This window comes from Polypterus senegalus, chromosome 4, assembly GCF_016835505.1.
Source record: "Polypterus senegalus isolate Bchr_013 chromosome 4, ASM1683550v1, whole genome shotgun sequence".
In the NCBI taxonomy this organism is placed as follows: Eukaryota; Metazoa; Chordata; class Cladistia; order Polypteriformes; family Polypteridae; genus Polypterus; species Polypterus senegalus.
The window spans coordinates 237,805,776-237,825,039 of record NC_053157.1 but is presented as its reverse complement, the minus strand read 5'-3'; the positions used below and the strand labels follow the sequence as shown (position 1 = coordinate 237,825,039).

At 45.2% G+C, this 19,264-nt stretch overlaps 1 protein-coding gene across 1 annotated transcript in view; it reads left to right on the top strand.

Annotated features, from left to right (window-relative positions):
• The window catches only part of LOC120528927 (zinc finger protein 845-like), a 46,054-nt gene continuing 26,790 nt past the window's right edge, over positions 1–19,264 (top strand). Inside the window, exons 1-4 of the mRNA XM_039753004.1 lie at positions 1–262; positions 2,886–3,432; positions 5,141–7,663; positions 13,541–13,706. Of these exons, the coding sequence (XP_039608938.1) occupies positions 3,030–3,432; positions 5,141–7,663; positions 13,541–13,706 (3,092 nt within the window). The 5' untranslated portion in view covers positions 1–262; positions 2,886–3,029. The remainder of the gene's footprint in view (positions 263–2,885; positions 3,433–5,140; positions 7,664–13,540; positions 13,707–19,264) is intronic.

Sequence of the window (19,264 nt, the reverse complement as noted above, 5' to 3'; positions counted from 1 at the left end):
AGAAGTGTCAGGAGTTCATCTTGAACCCTGAGCAGGTCAGTTAACATGGTGGGTATTCAGACAGCAACATGAGCCACAGACCTGAAGGTACAAAGCTACGCATCCATCCATTGTGACAGCCATTTCATTCATTTCAGGGTTACAGTGGGCACGGGCAGCATTGGCTGCAGTGTAGGAACCAATCTGGAGGGGGCACCAGTCCATCAAAGGAAACAATCCACAATCACCAGTCCATGCAGAGTCCATCTTGAACACTGACAAGGTCAGTAAACATGGAGGGTATTCAGACAGCAAAGTGAGCCAAAGTCCAGTAGGTACCAAGCCACCCGTTTAGAAACTGCTACCCGTCCCTCTATTATGACAGCCACTTCACTCAGTTCAGGGTCACAGTCGAGACTGGCAGCATGAGGTGCAAGGCAGGAACCAACCTGGAGGGGGATGCCAGTCCATTGGGCATCAGCAGTCAGTTTAGAGCTGAACTGGACACACGTGAGTTTGGAGTTTAGAAGATCTGATGATGTTCTGTTAGGTTTAGGGGAGGCAAAGACGTTCTGTATGCGATGGTGATGGCACCTCCATTGTGAAATAGAAATTCTGTTAGCAGACAGGAATGATACATAGAGAGTGAAGAGAAGAAGTGTCAGGAGTTTATCTTGAACCCGGAGCAGGTCCGTTAACATGGCAGGTATTCACACAGCAAAGTGAGCCACAGACCTGAAGGTACAAACCTACCAGTTTAGGAAATGCTAGCCACCCTTCTATTATGATGGCCCTTTTATTCAGTTTGGTGTTACAGTGGAAAGCATGGGGTGCAAGGCAAGAAAGAACCTGTAGGGGGTGCCAGCCATCAAAGGAAACAATCAGCCATCAGCAGTCGGTTTAGAGCTGAACTGGACACACGTGATTTGGAGCTAAGCAGGTCTGATGATGTTCTGTTAGTTTTAAGGAGATAATGGTGTTCTGCATGTGATGGTGATGGCACCTCCATTGTGAAATAGGAATTCTGTTAATTGGGGGTCAGGAATAATCTTTACCTGACTGGAATAATGCATAGAGAGTGAGAAGAAGTGTGAGGAGTCCATCTTAAACACTGAGCAGGTCAGTTAACATGGTGGGTGATCACACAGCGAGGTGAGCTGCAGTCCTGCAGATACAAAGCCATCTGTGTTATGAACAGTTACCCATCCCTCCATTGTGACAGCCACTTTATTCAGTTTAGTGTTACAGTAGAAAGCATGGGGTGCAAGGCAGGAACCAACCTGGAGGGAGCACCAGTCCATCAGTGGAAACAATCCGCTATCACCAGTCAGTGCAGAGTCCATCTTGAACCCTGAGAAGGTCCGCTAACATGGCGGGTATTCACACAGCAAGGTGAGGCCGCAGTCCTGTGGGTACAAACCTACTAGTTTAGGGACTTCTAGCCATCCCTCCATTATGATGGCCCTTTAATTCAGTTTGGTGTTACAGTGGAAATCATGGGGTGCAAGGCAGGAAAGAACCTGTAGTGGGTGCCTGTCCATCAAAGGAGACAATCAACCATCACTGGCCAGTTTAGAGCTGAACTGGACACACATGAGTTTGGAGCTAAGCAGGTCTGATGATGTTCTGTTGGTTTTAGAGGAGACAATGGGTTCTGCATGTGATGGTGATGACATCTCCATTGTGATATCGTAATTCCATTAACAGAGGAGTCAGGAATACATAGAGGGTGAAGAGAAGAATTGTGAGGAGTCCATCTTGAGCACTGAAAAGGTCCGTTAACATGGCGGGTACTCACACAGCAAGGTGATGCCGCAGTCCTGTGGTTACAAACCCATCAGTTTAGGGACTTCTAGCCATCCTTCGATTATGATGGCCCCTTAATTCAGTTTGGTGTTACAATGGAAAGCATGGGGCAGAAGACAATCAAAGGAAACAATCGGCCATCGGCAGTCAGTTTAGAGCTGAACTGGACACATGTGAGTTTGGGTTACGTAGGATTGATAATGTTATGTTAGTTTTAGAGGAGGCGACAGTGTTCTACATGTGATGGTGATGACACCTCCATTGTGAAATAGGAATTCCATTAACAGAGGAGTCAGGAATACATAGAGAGTGAAGAGAAGAAGTGTGAGGAGTTCATCTTGAACACTGAGGAGGTCAGTTAACATGGCGGGTATTCACACAGCAAGGTGAGCCACAGTCCTGCAGGTACAAAGCCATCCGTTTCATGAACTGCTTGCCATTATGTCAGCCATTTATTTTAGTTAAGTATCACAGTGGACACGGGCAGCATGGGGTGCAAGGCAGGAGCCAACTCGAAGGGTCTCCAGTCCGCTGCAGGACAGACTCCGCCATCAGCGGTCAGTTGGGAGCTTTTGTTGATCTGGACACACGTGTGTTTGGGGCTGGCGGTGGTAACTGCAGAGATTTGGGATCTGAGATTTCTGTGGTTGTCAGACGTGACACACGTGTGTGTTGTTTGTATTTTATTTGTGATGTCTTGCTTTTGGTCTTGCGGTAATCGTGGTGTGGCATATCCATACATCCCAATGTGAGCCCCTTTGAAATGGCGGCTTTAGCTTTAGCCAGATGTTGGATCATTCATAGTTGTTTGAGGGCCAGCCTTTTGTTTATCTCTGCTGTCGGAATGCGTTTGGTTGAATTAATTTTTCTCTTTCCCCTCCTCTCTGTGTTTCTCTTGAACAGTTGGATTGTGTGTCCATATCAAGCAGATTTCCAGATCGGCAGAGAGCTTCTTGGGCTAACCAGGGGGTTTTACAGCATTTGAGATCTCTTGGAGAAGTTTTGTTGCTTGTTTTCTGTGCTGGTACAAAACTGGAAGTTAACCTTGAAATGAAATGCTCTGAGTTTATGGAGCAAATATGTCACTTTTATGTTCACAGGGTGTAAAGGAGTCTCCTTCCCAGTTCATACGGCATTTCCGTGAGGTGTCGAATGGCCTCCAGGCCAAGGCTGTCCATGCGAAAAGGAAACGGGAGAAGAGAAGTGTAGACATTCGGGAGAAGAGAAGAGTTTTCCAAGGAGCCATGGAGGCAGCCAAAGACGATGACATGGCTGACAGACTGGCCCACATTAAACAAGAGGACTGTGACTGGGCCGCCCCAGAGGATTTGTCTGTGAAGGTGGAGGACTGCGAAGGCGCCGTTTCGGTTTTTAAAGAGGAGGAGTGCAAGGGGGAGACCCTTGAAGTTAAAGTTGAGGATGCAGAAGGTTTCTCAGCGAGTCTTGAACTGCAAAAGCAGGAAACCGGGAATATTTTCAAGGAAAATAGTTGCAGGTTACTGCCCCGGTTCACCGATTTGGGTCAAACGGCTACGTGGCAGAATTCCGTGAAAGTGAAAACCGAGTCGTGCGACTTTGAGGATGAAATCGTTGAAGGGAATGGGAGAGGAGAAGAGGAGCAGTCGCCCTCTGGGAGCATTGGAATGAGTAAGTTATGCGAGTAAATGTAAAAGTTAGTGTCCCTGAGAACATTTATAAATTTCACCTGTTGTTGCACTGGCATTTTTAGCAGACGGAGTGGGATGAACGTGTGATTGAATATGAACAGAGAACAGCTGCTTCGGTGCAAGATAATTAACAATGGTTGAGCTAATAGATCAGAAGTTGAGAAAGTCTCAGTGAATCCAGAAAATTCTAAAGTGTCAATTACGTGATTTTATTACATGAAACTGTGACTAATGTAACACCGTGTTTAATGAAAATAACTAAAGTCCTGTTTTGTTAGACATGAGAATTTCCTAAATTTTGCTTTAGTTTAAGAGTAAATCTGGTATTTTCGTCGTATGTGTTCATTTTCCACTTTTAATTGTGCTCTAAAGTGAAGCGTTTTTCATACATTTTAAAATTTCCTTGTTTGCTCTTGCACTTCACAATGGGGCTTACACTCTGTTACCATTGTGACAGTAGGGGTCGCTGTTGCCCCGTGAAACCTGCCGACAACACGTTCAGACACCGGGTAAAATATCAGAAATGATTTGAATTTCTCGAATAATGTGCACAAAGCACCTCCACAATAAACAGTAGTAATAATCACAATAAATCAATCCTCCTCTCCACCCAGCAGCTCTGGCACACTCCCTCCCAACTCCGGCTCAGTCTGCTGGGTTTCCCATAGTCCTTTTTATAGTCTGCAACCCGGAAGTGCTTCTGTCCTTCAGTCCATGTGATGCCATAGCAGTCCGGGTCAGATGAAAACTTCTCCTTTTTCTTCAGCCCGGAAGTACTTCATTTCTCCCATCCCCACGACTAGGGCTATAATAGAAACTTTCGTGCCTCCCTGCAGCGTCCCCTGGCGGCCCCCATGGTCTCCAGCAGGGCTGTGAAGATGAACTCCAATCTCCATGATGCCCTGCGGGAATTCGGGGCACCTCCATGTTGCAAGGAGGACTCCATCTAGCGGCCTGGGGGTGCTGGCCGGGATAAGCTGACGGCCATCTCTCACACCATACAAAGCTTTGTGTAAAGTTATGGAGGAATAAGACAGACGTCCGGGGTTAAGCCCAGCTCTGAAGATGACACATCTACAGTAGGGTCCGGTTGAAGAATAGGAGGATAGAAACGAGACAACCAACAAAAGAAGAGGATTCATAAGGGCCTTCAAACAAGGGGATCAGTGACCAGGGAACATGGAGGGGCTTTAATTAGAACTGGTCTGAATCATCATGAAAGCCCTCCATTTCATCAGCTCCACTTGTCAGATGCCATTCATCCATTACTTGTAATTTATGGCCACAGGTAGCTTTAGAAATAAGGTAGACGTCAACCTGAGCAAGAATAGCAGCCCACAGGTGCGCACATCCAGATTTAGTCACACCGGATGGCGATTAACACAGCAGTCATGTGTGTGGGATGTGCAATGAAGATGGAGACTTAAAAAGTTCATGCACACAGTGGACAGACCAAGAATAGAACCACATTGTGGGGCATAATAATAATGATAATTTAATATTGTTTAATATTGTTTTATATCAGTATGCTGCTGTTGGAGTATGTGAATTTCCCCTTATCTATCTATCTATCTATCTATCTATCTAGCTATCTAGCTATCTATCTAGCTACTATTGTGTGCCACCACTCTAATTGTTGTATTTAATTTGCTTAAAAACATGTAACTAAACAATTTCTGTTATTTCAGATTTACAGGAGAATGGCAGCATTTCCCAATCTTCATCTGCTCACGCACTTCTTCAATATGGACTGCAACACAAGTGGAACAAGGGGAAAGTGAAGAAATCTCCAGGAGGATTAGAGAGTTTGTCCCCAACCCCTGTGCAGTGTAGTTCTCTTTCTTCTGTGAACCTAACAAAGACAGAAGATCTCAAAACTGATCAACAGGTGAGAAAACACATCCAAATTCACCCTGGAGAAAACCCTCATTGTTGCCCTGAATGTGGCAAATGTTTCCCAGGGAGCAAGAGTCTTAACAGACACTTGAAAACTCACTTTGGAGGGAAACCACATTGCTGCCCAGAATGTGGCAAACAATTCTCAAATATAAGCAGCCTTCAAAGGCACTTAAGAATTCACACTGGAGAAAAACCTTATGGCTGCACAGAATGTGGCAAGCGATACTCGGACAGTAGCAGCTTGCAAAAGCACACGCAAATTCATTCTGGAGAGAAGCCATATTGCTGCTCTCAATGTGGAAAAGGATTTTCCAGTAGTAGCAGTTTTCGGATACACGTACAAGTTCACACCGGAGAGAGGCCATATGTCTGCTCTGAATGTGGCAAAAGTTTTTCAAGCAAGGGTATTCTTTATAAACATTCCAAAATTCACACTGGGGACAAACCTTATTGCTGTTGTGAATGTGGCAGACAATTTTTGGACAAAAGCAGTTTTCGGGAGCACACACGAATTCATACTGGAGAGAAGCCCTATTGCTGCTCTCAATGTGGAAAAAGATTTGCCAGCAGTAACAGTTTTCGGATACACACCAAAAGTCACACAGGAGAGAAGCCGTATGTCTGTGCAGAATGTGGCAAGAGCTATTCCAGTAAGAGCATTCTTTATAAACACGCCAAAATTCACACAGGAGAAAAACCCCATTGCTGCACTGAATGTGGGAAAAGATTTTTACACATAGGTCATCTCCAGTGCCACATCAGGTCTCATACTGGAGAAAAACCTTATTGTTGTCCTGAATGTGGAAAGCGATTCTCACAAGTAAGCAATCTACAGAGTCACATTAGAACTCACACCGGAGTGAAACCTCACAGTTGTTCAGAATGTGGCAAACAATTCTCACGCCTTAGTTCTCTTAACGTACACAGAAGAATTCATACTGGAGAGAAACCTTATTCCTGTTCTAAATGCGGTCAGCGATTCTCCCACAGCAGTTCTCTTGATAGTCACGAGAGAATTCACACTGGTGAGAAAAACCATAGCTGTTCTGAATGCGGCAAGCGTTTCTCAGACAGCAGACATCTTAAAGATCACATGAGAATTCACTCTGGAGAGAAGCCCTATTGCTGTCCAGAATGTGGCAAACGATTCTCCCATTTAAGCAACCTTAAGATCCACACAAGAACCCACTCTGGAGAGAAGCCATATGTCTGTTCTGAATGTGGCAAGAGTTACTGCAGCAAGAGCATTCTTTATAAACACGCCAAAATTCACACCGGAGAGAAACCTTTTTGTTGTTGTGAATGTGGCAGACAATTTTCGGACAAAAGCAGTTTTCGGGAGCACACACGAATTCATACTGGAGAGAAGCCCTATTGCTGCTCTCAATGTGGAAAACGTTTTTCCAGCAGTAACAGTTTTCAGATACACACAAAAAGTCACACTGGAGAGAGACCATATGTCTGTTCAGAATGTGGAAAAAGCTATTCCAGCAAGAGCAATCTTTACAAACACGCCAAAATTCACACCGGAGAAAAACCTCATTGCTGCTCTGAATGTGGGAAAAGATTTTTACATATAGGCCATCTCCAGTGCCACATTAGGTCCCATACTGGGGAGAAACCTTATTGTTGCCCTGACTGTGGAAAGCAGTTCTCACAAGTAGGCAACCTACAGAGTCACATCAGAACTCACACCGGAGTGAAACCTCACAGTTGTTCAGAATGTGGCAAACAATTCTCACGCCTTAGTTCTCTTCATGTACACAGAAGAATTCATACGGGAGAGAAACCTTATTGCTGTTCTAAATGCGGTCAGCGATTCTCCCACAGCAGTTCTCTTGATAGTCACGAGAGAATTCACACTGGTGAGAAAAACCATAGCTGTTCTGAATGCGGCAAGTGTTTCTCAGACAGCAGGTATCTTAAAAATCACATGAGAATTCACTCTGGAGAGAAACCCCATTCCTGTCCAGAATGTGGCAAATCTTTTTCCCATGTAGGCAACCTTAAGATCCACACAAGAATCCACACTGGAGAAAAACCTTATTGCTGCACTGAATGTGGGAAAAGATTCTGTAATAGAAGCCATCTTCAAAAACACACTAGAACTCATACTGGGGAGAAGCCGTATTGCTGTTCTGAATGTGGGAAACGCTTCTCTTGCAGTAGCAGTTTTCAGAGGCATAAACAAGTCCATACTGGAGAGAAGCCTGTTCGAAATGTGGCAAATGATTTTCAGACTGTCTCCAGCACCATGGAAAATGTGAAGGAAAACCTTATTGCGGTCTTGAATGAGGTAACGTCATTCACAAGTACATAAGAATTCATAGTGGAGTAAAGACTTATGGTAATTAATGTGGCAAACAGTTCCTAGGCAAAAGGTAACTTTGGAGCCACATCTGAATTCACACCGGAGCGAGGCCTCGCCGCTGTCTGGATTATGGCAAACGATTCACATATGGCAGGATCTTCACGAAGCAAACCTTACTGTTGTCCTGAATGTGGTAAATGATTCTCGCCCAACAGTGGCCTTCAGTGAAAGGATTCATACTCGTGGTAGCTGTTTTGAAGGTGGAGTGCAATTCTCTTGTATCAGCAGCAATCTTCAGCAAAACATAAGAGTTCACACCAGAATGGAAAGACAAAACATAACCCAAGTATCAAGAAATGACAGATGTGGGACTAAATGATGGAAATTGTAGGGTCTACGGGACTAATTGAAAGGAGTTTCTAGGACAATTTTGATAGCCTACTTATCTCCATAACCCTATATTAATTACAGGGTGGTCCAGATCTAATTATGCAGATCCAGATCGTCTGGATGACTTTGATTTATGCTGAAGGATGATTCCAGTTTGGCACGAAGACGATTCTTCATGTCGTCAGTTCGCGCACTTCTCGATGGTCCGGGATTTTTCGGGTGATTTTCTATGTGATAAGCTTAATAAGTAACGAAAATTGCATAATTAGATCTGGACCACCCTATACAAAGACAGGATTGAATAGGAACCATGAGATGAACAGCAGTACGACTTCATGTCAAGACTAAAGAGTGATGTGCTCACCTGTTTGATACTAAGCCATTTGGAGACACTAACCCCTGAGAGAAGCTGTAATGGTGTTGAGAATGTGGCAAGCAATTCATCCATCCATCCATTATCCAGCCCGCTAGTTCCTAACTACAGGGTCACGGGGGGTCTGCTGGAGCCAATCCCAGCCAACACAGGGCGCAAGGCAGGAAACAAACCCTGGGCAGGGCAAGCAATTCTCACAACAAAAAGGTTCTTTGGAATTTACAGTCTGATACAAAAACAAGTATAAGTGATTACTTCACACTCAGAACACTATACAGGATCTGATTTGTACACCGGTACTGTGATTTCAAAGAACTGAACTGTATTAATACCCAACAACAGAACGAGCTTCGAGGAGTACTGTGCTGTGTGAATGACTTTCAATCAAAGAGCACAGCCAAAGGTGTTTTCTGCTACAGTGAAAAATACAGATGCACATAGAAATCCAGTTCACAGTGTACTGCAAAGCAACAAGAAGTACAGCAGAGGACTTGAACGGGATTAGTGAGTGAAATTAGGGTAAGGCGTACCTGAATATGTTTGTCTAGGAGCTTTGGAGATGATCAGTTGTCCCTGTGGCAATGGAGTTGTGCCAGCTTTGGGAAGTAATGAGAGGAATGACAGCTGGGGTGATTGGAGAGTGCAGGAATCTTCCTCGCTCCGTTCATCAACCTGGAAACGAAGAAGTCATTTAGTGATGGAAGGTGACCACTAATGCCCTCCATAGCAAAGCAGCCCACCAGCTGTAGCCTGGTACTGGGAACGGAGGAACTGGAAGGGATAGGTAATGCAAGAACATTCTTGATGATAGCTAAATAAAAGCTTATTAGGATACCCAAAAAATGTTGAGCTTCTTAAGCTGGTTGTAGAAAGTATGTTCTCTGCTGTGGAGGTGATGTTCTTGTCCCAGACTGCTGGTAATGGTGGTCCACACAGATTGAAATGGCTCAGCCTGGCCGTAGATGACTAAAAGTGGACAGGCAGGAGGGAATCTGGGGAAGTCGATCTCCATTTGCACTGTCTGGATGATGTGGAAATCCATTAATATTACAAGGTGGTCTATGTCACTTGGTGGGGGGGCTAGCTTACTGTTACTAGAGAGTCATTTTCTCAGCAAAGTTGTTCATTGCAATTGAATTGTCACAGGTGCCGCAGTCAAGATTGTAAGTTAGAACAAGAGGAGTGACAGGGCAGAGACGTGGAGCACCTGTGCCAACAGAGATGGTGGTCCAGGCTAATATACGGCAGCCTTCAGGTCATCACGGTCTATTTGGGGGTCCAGCCAGACTAGTGAGCAACTCTGAGTTGTTAAGGGGGCAGCGAAAATGCACAAATAAGAGCCAAGCAAGCATTGGGAGCATCGAAGCGTGTAAGAATATGATGAAGGCACCAGCCAAGTGCCCAGTCAACTGAGCCATTTGGTCTGCCGTGGGGGGTCAATGAGGAGATCAGTACTGGCAGTGGTCCAGCATCAACCTCACAAAAGTGTTCATACCTGGTCTGAAATGATAAAGTCCACTAATTCAGTCATAATCTGGAGCCAGGACAGTTACAGCAAGCTGTAACAGTCCAGTGTGCAGCAAATAAATCAGACGCCCCGCCAGGTGACTAGAAAGGTGCAGGCGGCTTCCATCTGAATGAATGGGCTGCTCCAAAGATCTGTGATGTGACTTAATTGCTAAGCTTACACTTCATGTTTCTTCCATGCAGTATATAATCCTAATAATATGTAATAAACTAATGTCAACCATGACTTGTGTAGGGGTTGTCTTACTCTGTTATAAAGCCAATAGTTGTTTTTCGTTTGCCAAGTTATAAAAGGAGGAGTAAGATTTTCAAAAATAGAATTGTAAGATGGCGTGACCCAGGGAGTTTCGCTCTTTAGTGTAATAGACTGAAACATCTTAGCCTGTTCACAAAAAAATTAGAATGTTATTACTTTTCGGCAGATAAAGGAGACTGTGATTTAGTGGAGAGCTGGAAGTGTGAAATGGCTCACCACACTTCACCAACTGGGGGCTGTTCATAGTGGAAGATCAACACCTGCACACGCTTTTCATCCCAAGGTCGTTTTCTATGATGGTGAACAAATGAAAAGCCTCAATAACCAGGTTTCCATCCAAGGAGTTTTTTTGCGAAAAAATATTTAGCGCTTCAAATTGTAGCTGCTGGAAATGCTAATTATCGATAAAATGTTGTACATGTCGACATAATATTTTTCCGTTTAACTTTAGCTCATAAATTCCATATCGAAACTACATTGGAAACACTTTTTGTCGGGGAAAAAGGGCTTTGACGCAAATAAATGTGTCACATGATCCATTTTCATCACGTCCAATCAAAACGAGAATGGCGGAGCGGTTCGCACGGTCTGATGAAGAGACTCGTTATTTCTCGTGATGAGCCAATGCAGTAGTGGATAGGCTGGGTCTCCTGCCACTAAAAGGGGTCTCTGAACTCCCTCCACATCAACTGTAGCCTGGGGGTGTCTCTCAGGATGTCTAAATAATACAAAAACCGTAAAGGTAATTTACTGTGCCAGTCAAAATATTGAATAAACCGTGTGTTTCATTATCTAAACATTTTTTTTCTTATTATTAAATGGCAGATGTTTTAGCATATATGAGAAATTCTCTCATTAATATTAACTTTAGTTTTTTTTTTTGATTAAACGTCGTTATTTTGTATTAATTCAAATTTTAGTTTAAATTAAAAACCTTAAGGGAAGCAGGTTACAGTACTAATTCAGTTGTTATCGCACTGAGAAGGGATGTTGAAAGGTAGGCTCACTTGTACAGATCCGATGCTGCAAACACAGAGGCATCATGGGCACTTCCAGGAGTGCCAACGCAAACGTCTCGTTTCGTGCACCTGTCATCAACAAGGGCCTGGAGAACAATAGATGGCCACCCTTTGCGATTAATGTAATCGCGGTAGCCTTCCGTCGGGGGAAGAATAGGCGCATGCGTGCCATCCAGCGCACCGTAAATCTGTGGCACAAAAGGAATTGCGGTATGAAATTTCATTGGCCTCCGCTACAGTCGGAAGTCTGATATAACTTTAATAGCGGTGCACACAGCATATACACAGCGATGGACGGTAGTTTTACTAACCCCGAAAGTTTCTCCAACTACTCCATACTCGCCAGCTTGTAAAGGGCGATGGCAATCCGCTTTTGGGTTGGAACCGGTGGTCGGTGGCAACCTGTGATGGGCGCAACATCAGGACTGATGAATCCACACAACATCTCAAACGGCGGCCATGTCATTCTGAAATGTCGCAGCCAGAGATTTTCTGTGAAGTGTCTCCCCACCACCTCCTTCCGTCGTCTCTCCCATACCCGCACTGGGGTACTTTCTTCGAGCTCAAGGGCTATCGGACAAGCAACTGCTTCATTCTGCTGTCGTCTTCGGATATTATGTACAATTATTTGTAAAAGTGAAATAACAGTAAGCTGGCAAATTAAAAAAACTGAATAATCTCTCAATTTCTTTATTCTTTGTTTAGTGGGGGTGTAACGTGGAAAACAAAAGGTAGATAATTTGCGACAAACACAAAATTATGTATGGAAACGGCTCAAGGGCAGATTTTTTTCGCGATACAACAAAACTTATGCGACAGTTCGTTTTGGAGGGATAGCGTCATCACGCACACCATTTTATCGATAAAAAGCCAGTTGGATGGAAACAGGCTGGAGACAGCAAATTTCGCACATTTTTTTTTTTTTACGTATATTCTGTTTGTCGATAACAAAACGTCGCAAAAAACTGGATGGAAACTTGGCTAGTGAGAACTTGGGCTGCTATTAAATGGACGGTTGATCGAGAGAGTATTCAGTACTCATCACGTTACAGGTTTAACTTTTCCATTGTATTCATCAGTCTCCACTCGATAACCTATAATGACAAATTGACAACATGTTTCCAGAAAGGTTTGTATGTTTATTTAATAATCAAAAACGGAAATCTCTCCTTCCTAGAAGTATACACACCCCTTAATTCAATGCTCCTTAGAAGCCCCTTTAGCAGTCTTCTTGGGTAAGTCTCTTCGTAGACTTTGGGTTAGGTTTGTTTAAACAGTGGGCACTGGAAGTGTCTTACACAGCCTCACTGGCAAATACATGTTGGTCTTCACCATTTCCGCCTCGTTTCTCTTTTTTCCTTCTCATACTATGATATTACTGCCATCACTCCATAAAGGATTTTCACACCACTGAATCTGAGGTTCCCAATCTTCAATCTGAGTTTGTTTTCTTATTGAACTTCTAAAACTTAGATCTTTTGCTTACTTGTATCCAAATATTCACACCACACCACAAGAAGGTATGACGGCTAATAACATGGGGCCCTAGAATTATGGCCGTGTAGATCCTGTTATTATGGAAGTGGGCAGCATTGAGATTTCACCCTTACTCTTGGTTGTCTATTTAAGGGGGCAAATTGTATTTTCACATGAACTTTGGAGGTCCAAGTTCAGGGTCAACCATTGTTCTCAGCCCCTGGAGCAAATTTCAGGTTAAGGGTCTTGCTCAAAGGCCCATTAGAGTAGGATCCCTTCTGGCAGTAATAAGATTTGACTCTGTAAGGGTTGCTGTGGAGAGCCACATAAGCAAGTTCTGGCATCTGTTTTGGTTTAATCCAGAGATATAAGTAATATGTTCCTCCTCAAAGGTCAACTAATAATATCTATCTATCTATCTATTATATAGTGCTTGTCATATCTATCTATCTTTTATATAGTGCCTTTCATATCTATCTATCTATCTATCTATCTATCTATCTATCTATCTATCTATCTATCTATCTATCTATCTATCTTTTATATAGTGCCTTTCATATCTATCTATCTATCTATCTATCTATCTATCTATCTATCTATCTATCTATCTATCTATCTATCTATCTATCTAATCCTGCCAACTATGCTAAATGATCTATCTATCTATTGTGAGAGGTCACCCGAACACCATCAGACCAACACCAGCAGGGTTTTAAAACACACATATATAAGTCCCAACAGAGTCCCGCACAGCACACAGTGCTCCCGCATCAAACACCCGTCAACACAGGCTTCTCAAATGTCCATGGGCCGCCTTTCTTCCTCCTGTCGCTGAAGCTTCGTCCACCTCCAGATCCCGACTCTCGCTCCCTGACCGTAGGAAGGCAGCCCCCTTTACAGTCACCCGGACGTGCTCCAGGTGTTTGCTGATGTTCTTCCGGCGGCATTTCCTGGTGTGGTGGAAGTACCGCATGAGCACCCTGAAGCACTCTGGGTGTCGCTGGTAGGTCGTTCCTTCACCTTCCCAGGTATGGCGGAAGTGCAGATCTCCCGGGCTTTATGAGGCTTGGGGTGCCCCCTGGTGGTAGCCACAGGCCCCCCACAGGTTTGAGCCTCCCTGCTACTTCCCCGTGGTCCCCTTGCTATCCAGAGTGGTTGCCCCCTCATGGCCCGGGGGACATATAGATCGCCTCCCGATCCTTGCCCCCAGCCTCCTGCCACTCTATCTATCTATCTAATCCTGTCAACATGCCTTGAAATGTGGGGCCGATCAATGCACCTTGAAATGTCTGAGTCTGAGAAGTGGGCTTTACAGGCACACACTTGAGAGGGGGCATTGAGAAGGGGCTTCGGTCTGAAAGTGCTGAGACACATGAGAGTACTGAGGGCAGGTGCTAGAGCGACACACAGTGCCAGTGACAGAACATATTTTAAGTCTATTCTGTTACCTTTCTTTGACAAGTATCACAGCTAGCATTATAATATTTTGATTTATGCAATATAACACGATGATGTGTACAATTACACACATCATTAACATGTCACTCAGCTCGGGCTCATTTCCTACCATCTTCAAACACTTGTCACAAAAACCAACACTCGCCCCATCCCAAGTACGCAGTTTCAGGCCTGTCTCTCTCTCTCTCTCTCTCTCTCTCTCTCGCTCTTTCTCTCTCTCTTCTCTCTCTCTCTCTCCCTCTCTCCTTTCCTTTCTGGAATGTTCTGTCTCTTCCTTCCTTGTACATAATGGGTTTGCTCGACACCAGCCAGTCCAGTTTCAAGAAGGACCACTCGAACTGAGACAACTCTACTAACAGTGACTTGCTAGAGCTGCCCACATGTCATGTGTCCTGATCATGCGAGATCTCCCCTCTGCCTTCGATGTGACGTCAACCACGACATCCTTCTTGCCACCCTCTCTGACACTGGCATCACCAGAAATGCTCTCAGATGGTTTGAGTCCTACATTTCAAGCAGATCCTGCAATCTGTCCTGGTGAGGGGAGTTGTCAAAGGCACACCAGACATGCGCAGGGGTGCCCCAAGGATTGGTGCTAAGTCCTCTACTCTTCTGTATGTACATCTATCTATCTATCTATCTATCTATCTATCTATCTATCTATCTATCTATCTATCTATCTATCTATCTATCTATCTATCTATCTATCTATCTATCTATCTATCTATCTAATTCAGCCAACTATGCTAAGCTATGTATCTATCTGAGACTGGCATCACTGGAAATGCTCTCAGATGGTTTAAGCCCTTGTCGCATGCGGCTGGGGGTGGAGCCCAGCCGGGACGCCCAGGAGGACCAGAGGAGGGCTTGTGCCTCCTCCAAACCATGAGGAGGCGATCACCCTGGTTGTGTTGGGAGCCATGGGTAGAAGGCATGGAAGCCCAACCCTATAGGGGCCTGTTGCCAGCGCCCCGGTGCCAGAAGAACCCTGGACCTCAGCACTTCCGCCACACCAGGAAGTGCTGTGGGGAAGAAGACTGGGGACACCCGGTTGGCTTCCGGGTGCGCAACCGGTACTTCTGCCACACGGGGGTGTGTCCGCGGGGGATTGCCGGGAAAGCAGCTGGAGCCCATCCGGGTTGTTATTTAAGGGGCCGCCTCACTTCCGTTGTCAGCAAGAGTCAGGTGGAAGAGGACGGAGCTCGAGATTGGAGTGGAGGCTGCCAGAAGGAAAGGCATTTGGTGACTGTGAGGCCTGGACTTTGGGGGATCGGTTCTGGAAGCACTGGGACGTGCACTGAACTTCTTGTAAATATTGTATTTAATAAACGTGTGTTGGGTGAACTAACGATGTCCGTCTGTCTGTGTCTGGGTCCCGGTCCACACCCTACATATTGAGCAGATCCTGCAGTGTGTCCTGGTGAGGGGAGTTGTCAAACGCACACCAGATATGCACAGGGGCGCCCTAAGGATTGGTGCTGAGTCCTCTACTCTTCTGTATGGACTCCATCATCCAATGCCATGGGTTGTCTTATCAATGCTTTGTAGATGATACACAGGTGGAGATCACGTGATATCAGCCAGAGACCCTGCATGTCTTACTACAGGTGACCACCATCTACAGGTCAACCTGTTAAAAACCAAAATTCTTGTAATCCCAGCCAGCCAGTCTGCTCAACTCTGCATCTCTGTACAGCTCGGCTCATGGTCATTAACACCTACCAAGTGTATACGACACCATTGGGGGAGTGGTATGGCGGCAAGTGATGTGCAGCTATCTTCCTCTTACCACATTTCTGCTGTTTCTCACTCATGCAGGTTCACACTGCACAACAACTACAAGATTGGACCTCATCTGACACAGCAATGTAGCACAACTTCTGGTCCAGGCTCTGGTTCTTGTTGTGTCTGGACTACTGTATCTAACTTCTGGCAGGAGTACCCACATGTTCCATCAAGCCACTGCACTCTGGCCCATCTGCAGCAGCCCACCTTGTATTTTACCGGCTGAGACGGGTACACATCACTCCTCTCTTCAGGGCACCACATTGGCTCCCTAAAGTTCAAATCCCTGACGCTGGCCTTCAGAGTAGTCAATGTGTTGGCACCTGAGTATATGGAGACACTGGTGAGGTGTTTGACACCTGCTCGCCCACTTAGGTCTACTGGGGAATTAGGGGTTTGGTGATGGCACCTCTGTGTGACATCGAGTCTCAATGCCGATTCTTTTCCTGTGTGGTTCTGAGTTTGTTAAACGGGGTGCCCACCACCACCCATACTGCTGCCTCCCACAATGGATTCAAGAAGCGATTGAAGACCCATCTGTTCTGAGAACATCTGTCTGATTAATAGAAAAAAAAACAAAAAAAACAAAACAACTTTGTGATATTTTTAATTGTTGCTTAATTTATTGTTTAAGTTGAATTGCTTAATCAATTGTAACCTCTGATTGTAAATGTATTGGCTACTTCACTCGTGACTATCCCTGTCCTCCTAACCCTGCTGAACAGACAGGCCCTCACTTAATGTTATTTGGTTAAGTTGGCCTCTTTTGTGAGTCACTTTGGATTAAAGCGTCTGCCAAGCAAATATACTGCTCATAAAAAATGAAAGGACCCCGTTTGAATGAGAGTATAGCATCAAGTCAGTGACACTTGGGGGCTGTTGATCTGGTCAGTTAAGTAGCAGACAGGCTTGTTCATCAGTTTCAGCTGCTTTGGCGCACTAGAGGGGGACAATAATGAGACGACCCCCAAAACAGGAATGAATGGGTTAACAGGTGGAGAGAGGCCACTGACATTTCTCCCTCATCTGTTTTGTCACTCATTTCACATTTGTCTACGGTCTGTGTCACTACTGGTAGCATGAGGCCATACCTGGACCCTACAGAGCTGGCACAGGTAGTCCAACTTCTCCAGGATGGCGGGCACATCAATACGTGGCATTGCCAGAAGGTATGCTGTGTCTCCCAGCACAGTCTATAGGGCATGGAGGAGATTCCAGGAGACAGACAGGCAGTTACTCTATGAGAGCTGGACAGGGCCCCTCATAGAAGGTCCTTAACCCATCAGCAGAACCCACCGGTATCTGCTCCTTTGGCCAAGGAGGAACAGGATGAGCCCTGGCAGAGACTACAAAATGACCTCTGAGCAAATAATCAGAAACAGACTTCATGTCCTCTAGTGGGCACTGTGGAGCTTGACTGGTATTTGCCATAGAATACCAGAATTGGCAGGTCCACCACTGGCGGGCACCCTGTGCTTTTCACAGATGAGAGCAGGTTCACCCTGAGCACATGTGACAGACGTGAAAGGATCTGGAGAAGCCATGGATAATGTTATGCTGCCTGTGACATCATTCAGCATGACCAGTCTGGTGGGGGGGGTCAGTGACGGTCTGGGTAGGGAGCCATATCGATGGGGGGACACACAGATCTCCTCAGGCTAGACAACGGCACCTTAAATGCCATTAGGTTTCAGGATGAAATACTTGGACCACCCATTGTCAGACTCTATGCTGCTTCCTCTTGGACAATGCCTGGCCTCATGTGGCGAGAGGACGAAGGATTTGGTACCATTGACTGGCCCCCCTCACGCTCACTCATTTGACCTCAATCCAACAGAACACCTCTGGGTGGGACATTATGTTTCACTCCATCCAATACCTCAGCCTGTCCAGGAGATCAGCGATGCTGTGGTCCAGATTTGGGAGGAGATCCCCCAGGACACCATCCGTCATTTCATTAGGACATTGTCATTTATATGGGGGGCATACAAACTACCAAGTACGACTTGGAGTTGCTGCAATGAAATTTCGGCCAAATGGACTCGCCTACCTGCCTGCCCCATCATTTTTACCCTTTGTAGTGTCTTTGAGTTCAGCCCTCTCTCTGTTGGTTGATCATTTTCATTTCCATCATTTCATTCCTAACATATCACCACATCAGTCCATATCAGTAGAGACAGACAGCAGGATTTGTTTATCCCATGGAGACCTGATGTGTTTTCAAAGTGGTCCTTGGTGGCGCAGTGGTAGCGCCGCTGCCTCAAAGTTAGGAGACCTGGGTTTGCTTCCCGGGTCCTCCCTGCGTAGAGTTTGCATGTTCTCCCTGTGTCTGCGTGCATTTCCTCCCAAAAACATGCAGGTTAGGTGCATTGGTGATCCTAAATTGTGCTTGGTGTGTGCAGAGGTGTATGTGCGCGCCCTGGTGCCCTGCCCGAGATTTGGTCCTGCTTTGCACCCTGTGCTGGCTCCAGCAGACCCCCGTCACCCTGTTTTAGGATATACAGTGGTGTGAAAAACTATTTGCCCCCTTTCTGATTTCTTATTCTTTTGCATGTTTGTCACACAAAATGTTTCTGATCATCAAACACATTTAACCATTAGTCAAATATAACACAAGTAAACACAAAATGCAGTTTTTAAATGATGGTTTTTATTATTTAGGGAGAAAAATAATCCAAACCTACATGGCCCTGTGTGAAAAAGTAATTGCCCCTTGTTAAAAATAACCTAACTGTGGTGTATCACACCTGAGTTCAATTTCCCGTAGCCACCCCCAGGCCTGATTACTGCCACACCTGTTTCAATCAAGAAATCACTTCAATAGGAGCTGCCTGACACAGAGAAGTAGACCAAAAGCACCTCAAAAGCTAGACATCATGCCAAGATCCAAAGAAATTCAGGAACAAATGAGAACAGAAGTCATTGAGATCTATCAGTCTGGTAAAGGTTATAAAGCCATTTCTAAAGCTTTGGGACTCCAGCGAACCACAGTGAGAGCCATTATCCACAAATGGCAAAAACATGGAACAGTGGTGAACCTTCCCAGGAGTGGCCAGACGACCAAAATTACCCCAAGAGTGCAGAGACGACTCATCCGAGAGGTCACAAAAGACCCCAGGACAACATCTAAAGAACTGCAGGCCTCACTTGCCTCAATTAAGGTCAGTGTTCACGACTCCACCATAAGAAAGAGACTGGGCAAAACGGCCTGCATGGCAGATTTCCAAGACGCAAACCACTGTTAAGCAAAAGAACATTAGGGCTCGTCTCAATTTTGCTAAGAAACATCTCAATGATTGCCAAGACTTTTGGGAAAAT